This window comes from Salmo salar, chromosome ssa05, assembly GCF_905237065.1.
Source record: "Salmo salar chromosome ssa05, Ssal_v3.1, whole genome shotgun sequence".
NCBI lineage: Eukaryota > Metazoa > Chordata > Actinopteri > Salmoniformes > Salmonidae > Salmo > Salmo salar.
Window position 1 is genome coordinate 51539666 of NC_059446.1, and position 17088 is coordinate 51556753.

Genomic DNA, 17088 nt, shown 5'->3' on the forward strand with positions numbered 1-17088 from the left:
AAATACCACAGAGAGAGAGGCACTCATTAGGATGAAATGGGTTTCGCTATATCAAAGGATGTTACTCACAAACATACCCCTAAATAGCCGACTGGAAATAATCAGGGTTATTATTGAGAAAATGACAATGAATCATTGCAGATTCACACCATTTTAATTAAGGTCCCAGTTGTGTGTGTCGGGAAGGGACATGTTAGAGCCTATTGTGAGAGAGAGGGGGGTGCTATTTATTCAAGTTCAGGAGAATGAGACATAGAGCTAATTTTGCATTCATCCCTATCCAATCCTCTAAAGGTTTATTTGTCTGAAGTAGTTAATTGTATTGATCTCTACTTAACTTCCCCTTCAACAGCATTTAGTGTCGATATTTATCACACTTTGCAAAGATCCAAAACATTTCTTACTGACTTTATTCATTTATTTATAATTCCTTCATCCAGTTAGTTTTTAATCACTTGTTTTCAGTTTGAATGAGTTTTGGATGGGCGTTATCTGTGTACGCCTACGTGAGTCTGCTGTGAATGACTCGGAGAGCTTATCTCAGGTCCTCTGTGATGTAAGAGCTCCCCAGGTAGTCCATCCAGCTGAAGAAGAAGCCGTTCTACAGCCCCAGAAAATGTGCTCCAGCATCCCTGGTGTTTGGCAATATGTCAGCAGCTGTTTCCAATGGTAACACCTTTCAGGAGCTGGAGAGTGGAGCCAGAGTAGAGCCTGGTCTGGTTCAGGGAGCACACTTTCTTGTTAGGTTGTGTTGGGCTATATGTATTCCCGCTGTGCCTTTTATAATGTTCTTCCATCCCTCCCTCCTTTCCTTCTTCCATCCCTCCCTCCTTTCCTTCTTCCATCCCTCCCTCCCTCCTTTCCTTCTTCAATCCCTCCCTCCCTCCCCTCCTTTCCTTCTTCCATCCCTCCCTCCCTTGCTTCTTCCATCCCTCCCTCCCTCCCTTCCAGGGTTCCTTCCGTGGCCTGTCCTCCTCTCCTGCCAGACCTGCCAAGGCAGCCCCTAAGGGAGGAGAGAACGCTGTTGTACGCCTCTTCAGAACGATCGTGAGTCACCACATCTGCATAGTTTGCCTACTACTGTTGACGTTTGACTTGTTGATATGAGGGCGGCAGGTAGTCTACCCGTTTAGAGCAGGTGGCCTAGTGGTTAAGAGCAGGTAGCCTAGTGGTATAAATAACTTTAGGCCAGTAAATGAAAGGTCACTGGTTCGAATCCCTGACCCAACTAGGTGAAATATCTGTTGATGTGCCCTTGAGCAAGGAACTTAACCCTAATTGATCCTGTAAATCGCTCTTGATAAGAGTGTCTGCTAAATGACTAAAATGTAATTGTATTTCTAAAGGTCTGTGTCACTCTCTCCCCTCAGGTGTCCCCTGCCCCTCCTAAGTCTAGGGTGAGCCCCATTTACATTACTCTTTGTCAATATTGTCCAATTGAGGAGTTGAAGGTTGTTTTAGTCTTTGGATATGATTGTGTATTTGGCTTTGTTAACATATGATGTCACTGAATGTCGTGTACTGTATGTCACTGAATCTGTGCTCTCTCTGATGACGCGAGCGTCTGCCTTACTCTGCTATGCTCGACCCTGGATGTGGACCCATCTCTTCCTGCTGCACTGCCTTTGCTCTGAGTAAGACCTGAGTGTTTAACTTTCCTCCCCTCACCCCTGTCTGTTCCCTGTCTCTGTCTCTTACATGTCCTTGTCCAGTGGACGGCAATGACTGCGAAACTAGGCCTGGTACGTGGTTAAACGCTACAGCTAAAGAAAACTAAGAGGAAAAATCCCAGGCCGTTCCTTAAACAGTATATTCTGTAGCCATTTTAAGGCTTGAGAGCTTGTTCTAATCCAAGCGTACATGCATAACGCCCTCATCCGTTTCTCTCTTTTATTAAATCATGTTTTGAGTAGTTTTGTTTGGCAAGCTCTCCGCCTCCGGCTCAATTGAATATCCAGTTCTTTATTTGCTGAAGTCGTTTTTCCTTTTCGGTATGATAACCAGCAACTTAATCCTGCTTTTTCTTATTTGCCATGCTGAATTTGAAGTCTTGTCCTCTTCTCTTGGCCCGTGTGTGTGTGTGTGTGTGTGTGTGTGTGTGTGTGTGTGTGTGTGTGTGCGCACATGCGTTTGTGTCTTTGTGTGTGTCTCTGTATGTCTCTGTGTGTGTATGTGTCAGTGGTGGCTGCTGAGGGGAGGACGGCTAATAGTAATGCCTGGAATGGATTCAATGGAATTGTATCAACTGCATGGAAACCACGTTTGATACCATTCCAGCTATTATTATGAGCCGGCCTCCCCTCAGCATCCTCCACTGGTGTGTGTGTGTGTGTGTGTGTGTTGTGGATGTTATGGGCCACACATAACAGCTAACACTGTGTGGGGGTAAAATAACAGCGTGATAAGGGATGAGACCTTTAAAGCTCTTCTCTGAGGTAAGGGATCTTTAAATAACACTTTGAAGTGTTCCTCCCCACCTTTAATTCATCCTCATGCATGTTTATTGTGAACAGTTCTCAGTCTAATCCCCCTTTTGAGAGTCAGAGCAGCCACAGCTCAGCTGTTACTGAGATTGAATTTGATTTAGAAAGTGAAAGACTTCCACTTTGACTCAGATTGATTTGCTCCACTGCTTCAATGCCACCACAAAGGAGCCCCTTTTTGATCGAGGCTGGTTCAATACTGCATGTAAAATTTCACTTCGTGATGCGAGTCACTGACTCAATAGCCATCTCTTCTATAACCTCGTCACCTGCTGGCTTTCAACTGAGCTCGGGGACGAGGCTATCGCTTCTGTTGTTTTCATGCAACATGATATTATCAGAAAATCTTGTTTTGTACTAAACGACCATGCAGTACCCACGTAAGATATGGACATATGATGTCGCTTTTTAGCCATTAGTAAATCATTTAGATGAACAAAACCAGAGATGAGCTGGCAAAAGCACACTGATTGGGCCACCATGGTAGGTGACAACAACAATGTCTCCCGGTGTCTTACCTCACCCCTGCTCTCTTCCAGGGGTCTCAGAAGTCAACAGGATCCGCTAAGGCGAAGAAGGCCGGTGCAGGAGACAGCGGAACCCTGTCCAAGATCTTCAAAATGGTAAACGAAAACAAATTTTTAAGTGACAAAAACCCTCTAATCTGCCTTTGACATTAACATAAAAAGGGAATATCTCATTATATAATCCCCTTTGTATGTTATTGAAACTAATTCCAGAATGTGCACTTGATTAAACAGATGGGATCTCTCTCTTTTATTCCTCCCTTCTGTCTCTCTCTTCTTCTTTCACCCCAGTGATGATACCCAGCACTCAGTGAGTAACGGATGAGTCATGAGCGGCAATATATATTTACTCTTACTTGCTATGAATTTATTCAACGTTGATAGGCTAAGGTGACACCTTCCATTGCCTATCATACCACCAGCAGAATAACTGCACCTTGAGACAGCCTCTAGACAGTGATAATTACAGTGTCTGGCTGATGCTACAGGCTTCATGCATTAAAGAGTGCAGTTCGATGTCAAAGGTAGTGCTATTTTTTGGCTTGATACCGACATGTAGCGCCTAACATAATTGGCTGCTTACTCGCAGACAGTGACCTTGCACCTGTGGGCCTACACCCGGCTGTGAAATGAATGGATTAGAAACAAGCTTTCGGGATAGTAGTCCTGCTTACTCTTAATGGCTGTTCTAGGAGCTGTGCTAACTGCAATGGGATACGCTTAGCAATTACAATTGTGGCATGTGGTAGCTTTGCTCACTTTGCCGATGGCTTACGCGACTGCAAACACACCATAAGGTAAGCCAAGCTGTTATGGAAGCAGTGCCGTTCATTCTTTCTACAACTAGGTCATTGCACGTTTCATTACATTGACCATCTGGTTCATGCACGTGTGTACCAAGTACACTGTATACGATACTGGGATGTATTACTACACAGACTTATACATGAGGTTTTTCTCCGACACAGTAGGCCACACACAAAGGCAAGGCAGACACACTTACATGCACTTGAGTGAACATTTCCGGACTTTTCGAGGAGCAGCATAGTACCCCGATGTGTTCATCTCAAACAGATGACTGAGGTGTTTGAACAGAGAGTATACCCTCCGTATGAGATTTTAGATATTTTTTGCTACAATCAGCAGCAGCCACTATTGACAGACTCTCCCTGTTTATTCCAGGCCACGTTTCTCCCTCTGCTTCCGCTGTAACGCGACAGGCTCTGAACTGGAGCACATACATAAGCAGTGCATTCACTTACTGTAATCAGCTGTCAGCAACAGCCGACACGCTCCCTAACAGTAGAGAGGGAACATGTCCATTGTTGAGCAATGGCACACTGCCTGTCTCTCTCCATCTCAGTCTCTGCCTGTCTTTGTCTCTTTTTGTCCACCTTCTGTCTCTACTGTGTCTCTCTCTACCTCTCTCTTTTGGTCTCTGCCTCTCTTTCTCTCCGCCTCCGCCTGTCTCTCTCCTTCTCTTACGCTCTCCGCTTATCTTTCTCTCCGCTCACTCTGTCAATAAACTCAAGTTCTCCTCTGAGTGTTGATTCGGAGAGCTCCTGCATTCTGAGAGGCTGTTGTTTGTCTCTCCTTGCGTTATCCATGGCATGGTGAATGCTAATCTCTAGGACATGCTCTGGAGGTCTCTGGCAGTTTTAATTATCCAGTCTGTCCCAAGCTTCAGATACAGTTATTTTAATTAGGCAGAATAGGCACAGGGAGCTTCTGTTCCCATAGGTACAGTCAGCGCACTCACAGTGGGTGTGTTGATTAGCAAGGCAACCAAGCACAGTCATCTTCAGCATACCCTACAGTAGGCCTACTTTTAAAAATGTTTAGAGTCGCTGTATATATTCACATGGTGTCTTTGCTAGCTGGACTATGTGGCATTACGATAACTAAAAGATGACGAATGTGTGGGTAAATAGTACACCAATCTTCTCTTCTTCGTTTCCCCACAATCTCTCTGCCTAAAGCCACCATCTCTAGCGCTTCTGATTCCGCTATCTTGAATCATTATCTGGGGACGGACTTCTATTTAAAATGTTTTCTTTTCATTTGTTTGGTGTTTTCCATTCTCCAGTTCTGTTACTGCATTCTAATTAGTCTGTTTCGAACCGATAATGATTTGAAGCTGAAATTGCTGTAAGAATGGCTCAGAGCTTGGCCCGTTTCTCCCATCTCCTTTTGTTTTAGGAGATTTAAAGGCTTTGTACGTTATGGATTATATTCATTCCAATAGTTCTCCGTAAAGAATTGTCTCATTTGTATAATCTTTGTTCCGTTCCAATCCTTCCCTCTTTCTCCTACTTTTATATCCCCAATCTATTCTTAGGGAATGAGCTTGGTACAACACGTCATTGATCAGTTTTGGGAACAACATGCACATTTGAACTTGGAGATGTTTCTTTTTAGGGCATAGCCGAGAATTCACAAAATAAATAATTCTGATAATACCTAGAACTCACCCACTTATTCTAACAAAACAATAGTACACAATGCTCAAGGCCACATAGACTGTACGACAATATACAGCTGGACATTTGTGTCCTAATCAGCAGGTCCCTTCAGTGAGCATCGTTAGCGAAAGACAAAAGCAGTCCATTTCCTGATTTATGTTTCGTCTCTCACTCTCTTGCAGGGCGCAAGCCGGACTGGGTCTCTACCCAAAAAATGAAGTCCCCTTTCAAGAGCACAAAGGCAGATGTCAAGAAAAGGGACGCAAGTGGGGGGAAAACAAAGAACAGATCTTTGTCGACTCACACACCTCTCCCTGCTTTTCTAACACTTTCATTTTATAACTCAAGTGCCTCCCTCACCGCACCCGGCTGGTAGATATAGCGACACAATCTGTGCCCCCCCGCCCCGCCCCTTGCTCCTCCCTCCCGCCTCTCCTGTGCAACCATCTTGGATGTGAACTGTTGCCGAAGTCATCCGGACCCCCTCTTACAGCCTAAAGGACCCCTGTCATAGCTTTACAGTACCTGTGTCTTCATTTCTATTTCTCTGTCTGTCTGTATAGAGTCGTTTAACAAGGCTGGCTAACTGGACCAGACCTGGCTGAAGTAGCTTAGGTCCAATTGACCTGGCCCTGACCGCTTGTGGTTGTGAAAGTGTGACCAGGTCTGGTTCTGGTTCAGAAACGAGTGATTATCTGTCTTGTCATGCTTGTCTTTGTCATTTCCCCCCCACACCCTCTCCCATTTCCGTACATCCTGACATGAATTCATAGCTAAGCATTGTCTTACTAAGCTTGCATGGGTTGTTGTGATGGCCAGTTGGTCATGTGTTTGTATGTCTACCCTCCTGTATCATCAGTGTAAGTGTCCTGTCTTAAGTGTTGCTGTCTTTCCATGTTTTTGCATTAGGGTCTATGGCTGGCTGTGATCTTTGGTGGCAAAATGACATCGAGCTACTGAAAGCGGTTAACCTACTAAAATTCTCTGTCTGTAGTATCCACTGAATTGTAGAAGTCAATGGATGATGTCATCATTTCTAATGTTGTTTTCATTTGATTTCCAGTACATGTAGATTGTTTAAGACACTAATGGGTATGGTATTGGGAGTTTCCCCATCCAGATCTAACTGAGATGCGTCTGAAGTGCACTGTTTTGACCATTGAAAAGCAGACACTGACTGCTCTGAAACCAAGCTCACGCTGGACCTGCTACAAGCATGGCACTTCCAACGGGAGGACAGATTCAGACCCTTCCCCCATTAGTGTAGTCTTCTCTGTCTTAAGTATCTCTTGCTTTATATATATATATATATATATTCTATCTATCGAAGCACTGCACAAAATATGAATACAAAACAGCTAGCTAAGCAATGCCATTTCTGACTGCCAAAAACAATGTGCTGTGTTTACTCTGTGTGGATATTAAAAGACCAACACTGTCATAAAGGTGCTCGTTATTTAACTGTGTAAAAGCATAAACGTTATTTTAAAAAAAGATGAAGATGGATAGAGAGGACGCGGAGTTTGTCGACCAAGGCACGAGCGACGACTTGCATAAACAGCTTATTACTGCCACTGTACTGTCAAATACCCCCACACCGAAGTGTCTTTCCTCCATTCGTTTAAAAACCAACGTGTGTAATCTGTAGCATACTCTGCCTGCCCCCGTCTCCACTCCCCCCATGTCTTAATGTGTGTGCGCGCGTTTTTGTATGGGTCCTGTGAATGAATGTAAATGAAACTCTTGAGACCCTCATTGTTGTATCTGTAATAAAAAGATGTACGACCAGCCACTTAATAACTAGAAGAAAAAAAAAATAAAGGAATTAAAAATCATAAAACCGTTATGGGTCTCTGGTTGTGTTGTTTGGTAGAAGTTTAAAAGTAGTGTACACACATGCAGTAACTTTCAAATGTAGGGTACAAGAAGTGATGAAACATTCAACACTATACCGGTATCCATCTTTGTTTAGGTCAGGTGATTGTGCCCTTTGAAGCAGACTCATGACAGAGCTGCATCTCACTCCTGGTTCCAAGAGTAATTGTGTTTGCTCAATAATTGCATAATCAATGCCTCAACGTGGGGGAAGCGACATTTGAATGAATAAAAGTTGAAAGTAGTCATTCCATATGCTGTGAAAGTTTATTAACTCTGGGACTAATGAAAGAGAGGGACAATAATGGATTTTGACTATGTGACAATGGATTTTTCATTTGCTAAACACCTGCCTTTTCTAGATACGAGGTTTTGACGCAGAGACATACTGAGATCTTCACGTATTACAGAAAATCAAACATAGATGAAATGCAATTAATTTCTAAAACAATTGGCACACATTAAATCTGTAAAAAATGACTGGTTTTATTAATTAAATACTTTTCAACATTACAAAATACATTCCTGCCCCAAAAAACAAAAACACTTAACAGCTTAAAGTCTGTAAACTGGTTCAGCAATTGACAAAAAAATGAATTCTTGTTCACAACCAATTTGATAAGGAATCCAAAAATATATGCAATCTTTCATACACTATTTACATTGCAAAATAAAATATCAGATTACAAAATGGCTGTGCATAAGCTTACAACTAAATTACAATTTCATGCAACACATTGTGAATGTGGAGAGTCAACCCCAGAAGCCCTCTTACAGCAGCCAATAACAGTGGTATCACAGGTCATCATCATTGTCAAAAGTACAGGCATAACATTTAAGAAGAGAGGGCTCAAATCCACACCAAACCTAGGTTTAAATACTATTCAAAATCATTATGCTTGATCGAGCTTGCCTGGCACAATGAAACCCACCCACCTGGCACACCAGGCAGACTAAAGCGAATGATTTCAAAGAGTAGCGTATTTGAACCCAGGTCTGATCCATATGACCCTTAGCACTTTATAGTCTCACCATTCAAGGCTACCTTCAACTTTATGGCAAATTTTTATAGATTTTTTTTTTTACAACAAATTCATCAAAAACAAAACCTTTAGCTTGCCTTTTAGAAAAGGGTATAGCATAAATATGCAAAAAGAAATGTATTTTTCTGGTAAACTGCACTCCAATGTGTGTGTCTGTTAAAGCACAGCTCAATTGTCAAACAGTTAATAGTGGGGCCTGTTTGCAGTTTGTGGAGCAGCCCCAGGAGCACGGGAGAGATGGAGTTCCTCGTCTAGAAACAACCCCTACACCCTGCACCCAGCCCGTTATACGCTAGCGTAGATCTGAAATGATTGGATAGGAATAAGCAATAAGGCTAACGTTTCATCCAGCCTTTCCGCGGGCAAGGTGGAGTTCTCACACTATTGCTTATACCTAGTCCAGTCCGAAATAGGTAATATGAAGCCGTTTGTGACTGACTACTGCGGACGTAAAAAAGGGCTTAAAAAAATACATTATATTGATTGACTTACGGACTGCGGATCTACAGGGGTGCCTAGGGAGGGTAGGATCTAGGATGCTGTTTGTGGATGGGGCTTGTGAGTGGTTATACTACTCTACAGGGAGACATGAACCAGTACCGCAGGACTGACAGTGCAGCCATGCAGATCTATAGTGTTTGCTCCTCTTATTGGCAAACAGAGTAAACAACAGTCTAGGAACAAACCGCCGGTAGCCTACCTCAGCTTGCTACAGCCCCGACCGGTGAATTGCACTGGGAGGTCAGCGGCTGATTACTAAACGTCTTATTGACGAAAACGTCTCATAAGGGACTCGTACTAATGAGAATCAGAGCGCAGGCTGATTCAGCAATTTAGTTCAATGGAAGGACCAGTTCTCTGCCTTTAAAGGGACAATCTGCAGTTCAAACAATAACAAAAGCGGTCACCCCGCCACTGATTTGGTAAATAGCTGAGGGATGGGGCTGGAAAACTGTAACCACTCTCAAATTCATGAGACAGAGCTATGGATGCCAGGCCTGAACAACCATGGTATCAAAAGGATAGTTTTAACCATGTTGAGACTATAAAATGTTTGATTACAATTGCTTTTTACAAAAAAAGAGGAACAAGCTGAACTAAGCTCATGAGGAATTTTTAAGTTATAGTCTTCAATAATCAATGGGTGTATATCATGAATTTAAAAGTTCAAAAATGGATGTAGCAATCACAGATTGCCACTTTACTGCATATCTGAGGACAAGAGAAACAGGCATTAAAAGCTGCTGCTAAGACCCAATGTGTGTAGGTACAGCCGCACACGCTTTCTGTTTCCAGTATTTGATTGGCAACATTAACGTGGGTATGCTTTAGAAAAAGTGCAGAACTGTCCAACTCAATTAAAAAGCTTTTGGCGGGGGGGGGTTGATCTGAGTGCTATGTTTTTCCACACCTACTTAGTGGTAAAATCAGTGCTTTGTGTCATCAGTGCACAAACTGCTAGTAAAGAGTCTATGCTGGGATGAACCGGGATGGTCAATTCAAGTCTGAGTTGGGATCTAAGGGAAGACGTTGGGAATGCCACAGTGCCAGTCTCCAGAAGACTCCTGGACAACCTCTTCCATGTCATTCAGCTCGGGAGGGACATCCACTTCCGTCTCTGTCCCCTGCTCCAAAGTCACCTCCTGGGTCCGATCGGGACCTGTGTCCCAAGAGAAAGACGGCGAGACAGACAGAGACACAGAAAGAGAGAAGGAGAGAGAGTAAGAAAAAGAGAATGAAAGAGAGAGAGAGAAGACAGAGTGAGAGGGACATAGTTACTCATGAACGTTGCTGTTAGACTGGAGAGAGTTTAAGAATGAAAAAATACAGTACAACACGCAATACATTTATCACCTGTGAAGTAAGTTAGAGGAAGGGGTGAGTGACAGGTGAAAGTTAACCAGAGCTTTTTCTCAATTGTCCCCCCCAAAAAATCCTCTCCTTCGATGCATTGATCTGGAAGAATTGACAAGGTGATGATGAGTCAGCCTGAGGAGGATGACTTGCCTTCAGCCATATTGTTTTTCCCCAATCAGTGCAGATGAAGAGATGGTGAGGACAGACGTTTTAAGCAGTCGAGACAGAGCCTTTGTGTCTGGGATCCATCAATAGACATGCGAGTTAGCCTCGAGTCAGTTCAGCAGAGGACACTTCCTTTGTACTAACCATCAAATGTTTAAATGGAGGTATACAGAACCAAACAGGCACGAACGGGAGAGTGCGTCACCGCAAGGGTCCATAATTAAGCCCATTCTATCTATTGAATGAACTCACTTCATTTTACTGTCTCTCTCTCTCTCAGACACTCTCAATAAAAGAGCTATTGTGAATCATCCAAACATGTCTGCAGGTGAATGTTTGTTAGAAATCGCCTTGGATTTTTTTTGTTGCTAGCCTTCCCCTATAAGCGGGCAAGGACTGATGCTCGCACTCAACCCCCCACACACACAAACAGTGCCTGGATACAGCCCTTAGCTGTGGTATATTGGCCATATACCACAAACCCCCAAGGTGCCTTATTGCTATTACACACGGGTAACCAACTTAATTAGAGCAGTAAAAATACATGTTTTGTCATACGCGTGGTACACGGGCTGGTATACCAAGGCTGTCAGCCAATTAGCATTCAGGGCTCGAACCACCCAGTTTATAATGAGGATTAATTAATTAGAATGTCAAATGAAATGCATAATAATCCATTGAAAAAAAGCCCTATTCACATATTTACTATGGAATTAGAAGTGCTTTATATCACAAAGTTAGTGACAGGGTTGCATATTCCAGACAGTCCTAACACCAACAACCAACACAATAATCCATTGAAAATGCCAAATTATTTTCAAACGTTTGCCACCGTAATATCCGTTTTGTCACAAAAAGTTAGTGACAAGAACTGCATATTCCAGACAGTCCTAAAACCAACATCCCCTTGGTTTGTGTGTGGTCTCCCCGTTTCAAAGTCAACTAATAGAGCACTGACTTACAGCTCCAGTCAATCAGCTCGGTGGCTGTTGAAATATTTAGGCCTTCCGTATCCATCTTAGAATGAGAACGAAAAGGACAGGTTCTGTCATCACAAGTCTGGCTGCCTTTGTAACAGTATAGCTTCCGTCCCTCTCCTCGCCCCAACCTGGGCTTGAACCAGGGAACCCTGTGCACACATCAACAACAAGGGGAACAAATACTTCAGGTCTCAGAGCGAGTGACGTCACCCGATTGAAACGCTATTAGCGCGCACCACCTCTAACTAACTAGCCATTTCGCATCGGTTACACCTTCTCTGTCAAAAAGGCCTGTCAGGCAAGGAAATGCAGCAGAATTGAGAGATGGAGTATCAGCCTGAGTAGTGTGCTTTATCCCTATGCGCCCTGGTCAAAAGTAGTCCATAAATCAAATCACATTTTATTGGTCACATACACATATTTAGCAGATTGCGGATGTAGCGAAATGCTTGTGTTCCTAGCTCCATCAGTGGAGTAGTATCTAACAATTCACAACAATACACAAACCTAAAAGTAAAAGAATGGAATTAAGAAATATATAAATATTTGGACGAGCAATGTCGGAGTGGCATTGACTAAAATACAATAGAATAGAATATATGTGTGCCACAATTATTGGCACCCCTTCAGCCAATACTTAGTGCAACCTCCCTTTGCCAAGGTAACAGCTCTGAGTCTTCTCCTATAATGCGTAATGAGGTTGGAGAACACATGGCAAGGGATCTGAGACCATTCAGAATCTCTCAGAATCCATCAGATTCCGAGGTCCACGCTTGTGGACTCTCCTCTTCAGCTCATCCCACCGATTTTCTATGGGGTTTAGGTCAGGGGACTTGGATGGCCATGGCAAAACCTTGATTCTGTGGTCAGTGAACCATTTGTGTGTTGATGTTGAGGTGTGCTTTGGATCATTGTCCTGCTGGAAGATCCAACCACGGCCCAGTTTAAGCTTCCTAGCAGAGGCAGTCAGGTTTTGATTTATATCTGCTGGTACTTGATGGAGTCCATGATACAATGTATCCTAACAAGTCCAGGGCCTTTGGAAGCAAAACAGCCCCACAACATCAAAGATCCACCACCATACTTCACAGTGGGGATGAGGTACTTTTCTGCATGGATATCTTTCTGTCTACGCCAAACCCACCTCTGGTGTTTGTTTCCAAAAAGCTCTATTTTGGTCTCATCTGACCATAGAACCCGGTCCCATTGAAAGTTCCAGTAACGTTTGGCATACTGTAGGCGCTTGAGTTTGTTGTTTGATGACAGCAAAGGCTTTTTTATGGCAACCCTCTCAAACAACTTGTGGTTATGTAGGTGGCGTCTGATCGTAGTTTGAGACTTTCTGACCCCAAGACCCAACTAACGTCTGCCATTCTCCAGCCGTGATCGTTGGAGATTTTTTGGCCACTCGAACCATCTTCCTCACTGTGTGTGGGGTCAATCTAGACACACGTCCTTTTCCAGGCCGATTGTTAACATCTGCAGTTGTTTTAAACTTCTTAATTATTGCCCTGATAGTGGAAATGGGCATTTTCAACTGTTGAGCTATGTTCTTATAGCCATTTCCTGATTTGTGCAGCTCAACAACTTTTTGTCGCACATCACTACTGTATTCTCGGGTCTTTCCCATAGTGATTGATAACTATGGGAACTTGGCCTGTGTGTCACATCGTATTTATACCCCAGTGAAACAGGAAGTCATGGCTTACCACTTAAGTGTTCCTAATCACTCAGGCGAACTTAAAAACATTAAAAAATGAATGGGAATAAACTTCAGTTAGATTTTACTCATAAGAATTTCTAGGCGTGCCAATAATTGTGGCACACATGTTGTTTCGGAGAAAAATATTTATGTATTTTTTCACATTTATTGAAAAAAAAAATAATGAAAGGTTCAATTTTTGTGAATATTTTGAATAAAAGACCAAGAGTATAACCCGCAAAGAATACATTTTCACAGCCTGTTTTGCTCATATTTACAAAGGGTGCCAATATTAGTTGAGGGCACTGTACTGTATGAGATGAGTAAAACAGTATGAGAACATTATTAAAGTGACTAGTGTTCCATTATTAAAGTGGCCATCGATTCCATGTCTATGTATATAGGGCAGCAGCCTCTAAGGTGCAGGGTTGAGTAACCGGGTGGTAGCAGGCTAGTCATGGCTATTTAACAGTCTGATGGCCTTGAGAAAGAAGCTGTTTTTCAGTCTCTCGGTCCCAGCTTTGATGCACCTGTACGGATGATAGTGGGGTGAACAGGCCGGTGATTGTCAAGCAAATAACTGTCGGTCTCATGGTAATTTACTGTTAATTAACATCTCCTGGCTTCTACACATAGCCAACAAGCCATTTGAAAAAGTCTAATAAATCCATGTAATATAGCCTACACCTTCCCAATAAATCCATTTTTAATTTTAGACAGGTCTAAAGAAGCATGATATGTAGTCTATTTCTGGAGAAAATAATAGCATACTCTGAGTTGTCCTTATGTTAGGTCCTGATGTGGCTATGCCAAATGGCTGTGGGCTACAATAGTTCATTTAGCTTAGAATTCCGTGGCATTATTTTATAGCATGAAGAATACAATTGAACAAAGCTGAATAAAATATACAGTACCAGTCAAGAGTTTGGACACCTACTCATTCAAGAGTTTTTCTTTATTTTTAATATTTTCTACATTGAGAATAATAGTGAAGACATCAAAACTATGAAATAACACATTTGTACTACAGGTATTGCTCCTGTAGTAACCAAAAAATTGTTAAACAAATCAAAATATATTTTATATTTTTTGATTCTTCAAAGTAGCCACCCTTTGCCTTGACAGCTTTGCACACTCTTGGCATTCTCTCAACCAGCTTCACCTGGAATGCATTTCCAACAGTCTTGAAGGAGTTCCCACATATATCGAGCACTTGTTGGCTGCTTTTCCTTCACTCTGCGGTCCAACTCATCCCAAACCATCTCAATTGGGTTGATGTTGGGTGATTGTGGAGGCCAGGCCATCTGAAGGTGTGTTGTGTCATTGTCCTGCTGAAAAACAAATGATAGTCCCACTAAGCGCAAACCAGATGGGATGGCGTATCGCTGCAGAATGCTGTGGTATCCACGCTGGTTAAGTGTGCCTTGAATTCTAAATAAATCACGGTCACTAGCAAAGCACCCCCACACATCACACTTCCTCCTCCATGCTTCACGGTGGGAACCACACATGCGGAGATCATCTGTTCACCTCTACTCTGCGTCTCACAAAGACACGGCGGTTGGAACCAAAAATCACAAATTTGGACTCCACCGGTCTAATGTCCATTGCTCGTGTTTCTTTGCTTCAAAAGGTTATACAGCTGCACCATCGAGAGCATCCTGACCGGTTGCATCACTGCTGGACAACACCCTGTCGTTCTCTACTAACATCAAGGCGGTGACCCGATCCTGTAGGTTCATGCTCTACAACATTCGCAGAGTACGACCCTGCCTCACACAGGAAGCGGCGCAGGTCCTAATCCAGGCACTTGTCATCTCCCGTCTGGATTACTGCAACTCGCTGTTGGCTGGGCTCCCTGCCTGTGCCATTAAACCCCTACAACTCATCCAGAACGCCGCAGCCCGTCTGGTGTTCAACCTTCCCAAGTTCTCTCACGTCACCCCGCTCCTCCGCTCTCTCCACTGGCTTCCTGTTGAAGCGCGCATCCGCTACAAGACCATGGTGCTTGCCTACGGAGCTGTGAGGGGAACGGCACCTCCATACCTTCAGGCTCTGATCAGGCCCTACACCCAAACAAGGGCACTGCCTTCATCCACCTCTGGCCTGCTGGCCCCCCTACCTCTGAGGAAGCACAGTTCCCGCTCAGCCCAGTCAAAACTGTTCGCTGCTCTGGCACCCCAATGGTGGAACAAGCTCCCTCACGACGCCAGGACAGCGGAGTCAATCACCACCTTCCGGAGACACCTGAAACCCCACCTCTTTAAGGAATACCTAGGATAGGATAAAGTAATCCTTCTAACTCCCCCTTTAAAAGATTTAGATGCACTATTGTAAAGTGGTTGTTCCACTGGATATCATAAGGTGAATCCACCAATTTGTAAGTCGCTCTGGATAAGAGCGTCTGCTAAATGACTTAAATGGTATGGCAACTGCTCGGCATCCGACCGTAAGGCGTTACAGAGGATAGTGTGTACGGCCCAGTACATCACTGGGGCCAAGCTTCCTGCCATCCAGGACCTATAAACTAGGTGGTGTCAGAGGAAGGCTCCTGTCACCCAAGTCATAGACTGTTCTTTCTGCTATTGCTCGGCAAGCGGAACCAGAGCTCCAAGTGTAGGTCCAAAAGGCTCCTTAACAGCTTCTACCCCGAATCCATAAGACTGCTGAAAAATGTATTAAATAGCCACCCGGACTATTTACATTGACACCCCCCCAGCGTTTGTCTTTACACTGCTGCTACTCACTGTTTATTATCTATGCATAGTCACTTTACCCCTACCTACATGTACAAATTACCTCGACTAACCTGTAGCCCCGCATATTTACTCGGTACCGGTACCCGCTGCATATAGCCTCGTTATTGTTATTTTATTGTGATACTTTTTATTTTTAAAATTATTTTAATTTATTTTGTGAATATTTTCTTGAACTGTAATGTTGGTTAAGTGCTTGTAAGTAAGAATTTCACCATAAGGTCTACACCTGTTTTATTCGGCGGATGTGACCAATAACATTTGATTTGATCCTTGCTTCAGGTTCTGAGCTACAGGCAGTTAGATTTGGGTATGTCATTTTAGGCGGAAATTGAGATGAAGGGTCCTATTCAGAAGAGGCTAATAGCCACCGTGGGAACTACACCCCCTATACACTTCCCGATGAACTCAAGTCACCGTGTCCGTGTATACGTCAACATTATTCTCAGAAGCTACCCAGAACATATCTCAGTCCGCAAGAATTTAGAGAAATGGGTGCCAATTTGGGCTGCGGTCCCCATCAATAATGGAATCGCCTCCTCAGAGAGAGAGCAGAAGTACTGTGCGTGTTTTGAGTGTTTGAGTGTCTGTGACTCACCATAGCCGTGCGACCTCTTCATGTGCAGCTTCATGTTGCTCTTCTGTGTGAAGCTGACGCTGCAGATTTCACACTTGTAGGGCTTCTCCCCTGTGTGTTTGACCGTGTGTACCTGTAGGGCACTCTTTTGGTTGAAGGCCTTGTCACACTGGGAACACTTAAAGGGACGCTCACCTGCACAAACACAGATAGACACCTTCTCAAGACTTTAAATGAGTACAAAAGGTTACTTGCTTGCAAATGGCGGTGCAATTCGCCGGATGAATACAAAACACACATTCTAATTCAATCTTGTGTGCGGTGAAGGCAATAAAAAGTTGTCTCACACTAAGATAAGTTTGAAATACGGAACAGAAGTACTTCGAAAAAGTGAATGCGCTTACAGTAATTGATGAGTTGCAGTATATTGCGGCAAGCATTAGCAATTTACATCCAATTTAATAACATTTTTATAACAAATTAAAGGCCTTGTCAGCTTACATTATCTGCTGAAAGATGTGAACCGCTGGCAAAGTGTAAATCAGATTTACCAATATAACTTGTAGCCTACTGTGCCAATCAGAATAATGGCGTTGCCAGGAGATGCCTCCCATTTAAAAAGGATATGTCCTTTAGAATAATCGTGGAACATAATGACCTG

General features: G+C 43.3%; 2 protein-coding genes across 15 annotated transcripts in view; one reads left to right on the forward strand and one right to left on the reverse strand.

The window, feature by feature from the left end:
• LOC106605072 (myelin basic protein) overlaps positions 1 to 7318 on the forward strand; it is a 69242-nt gene extending 61924 nt beyond the window's left edge. For 4 of the 13 annotated variants that reach the window (XR_001328786.2, XR_006769902.1, XR_006769901.1 and 1 more), the window contains 5 exons: positions 952 to 1047; positions 1371 to 1397; positions 3032 to 3106; positions 3302 to 3320; positions 5655 to 7318. Coding sequence is in view for 9 of the 13 variants with exons in the window: in XM_045718342.1 (XP_045574298.1) it covers positions 952 to 1047; positions 1371 to 1397; positions 3032 to 3106; positions 3302 to 3304 (201 nt within the window). In the remaining 4 variants the exon portion in view is untranslated. Of the gene's footprint in view, positions 1 to 951; positions 1048 to 1370; positions 1398 to 1712; positions 1743 to 3022; positions 3107 to 3301; positions 3321 to 5654 lie in introns of all 13 variants that reach the window. The other 9 variants (XR_006769900.1, XM_045718340.1, XM_045718335.1 and 6 more) reach the window with 8 other exon arrangements.
• Positions 7319 to 7813: 495 nt separating this feature from the next.
• LOC106605070 (zinc finger protein 236) overlaps positions 7814 to 17088 on the reverse strand; it is a 94973-nt gene continuing 85698 nt past the window's right edge. For both annotated transcript variants that reach the window (XM_014200335.2, XM_014200337.2), the window contains exons 31-32: positions 16449 to 16622; positions 7814 to 10050 (exon numbers count right to left, since the gene is read on the reverse strand). In XM_014200335.2, coding sequence (XP_014055810.1) covers positions 9908 to 10050; positions 16449 to 16622 — 317 coding nt within the window. In that variant the 3' untranslated portion in view covers positions 7814 to 9907. The remainder of the gene's footprint in view (positions 10051 to 16448; positions 16623 to 17088) is intronic.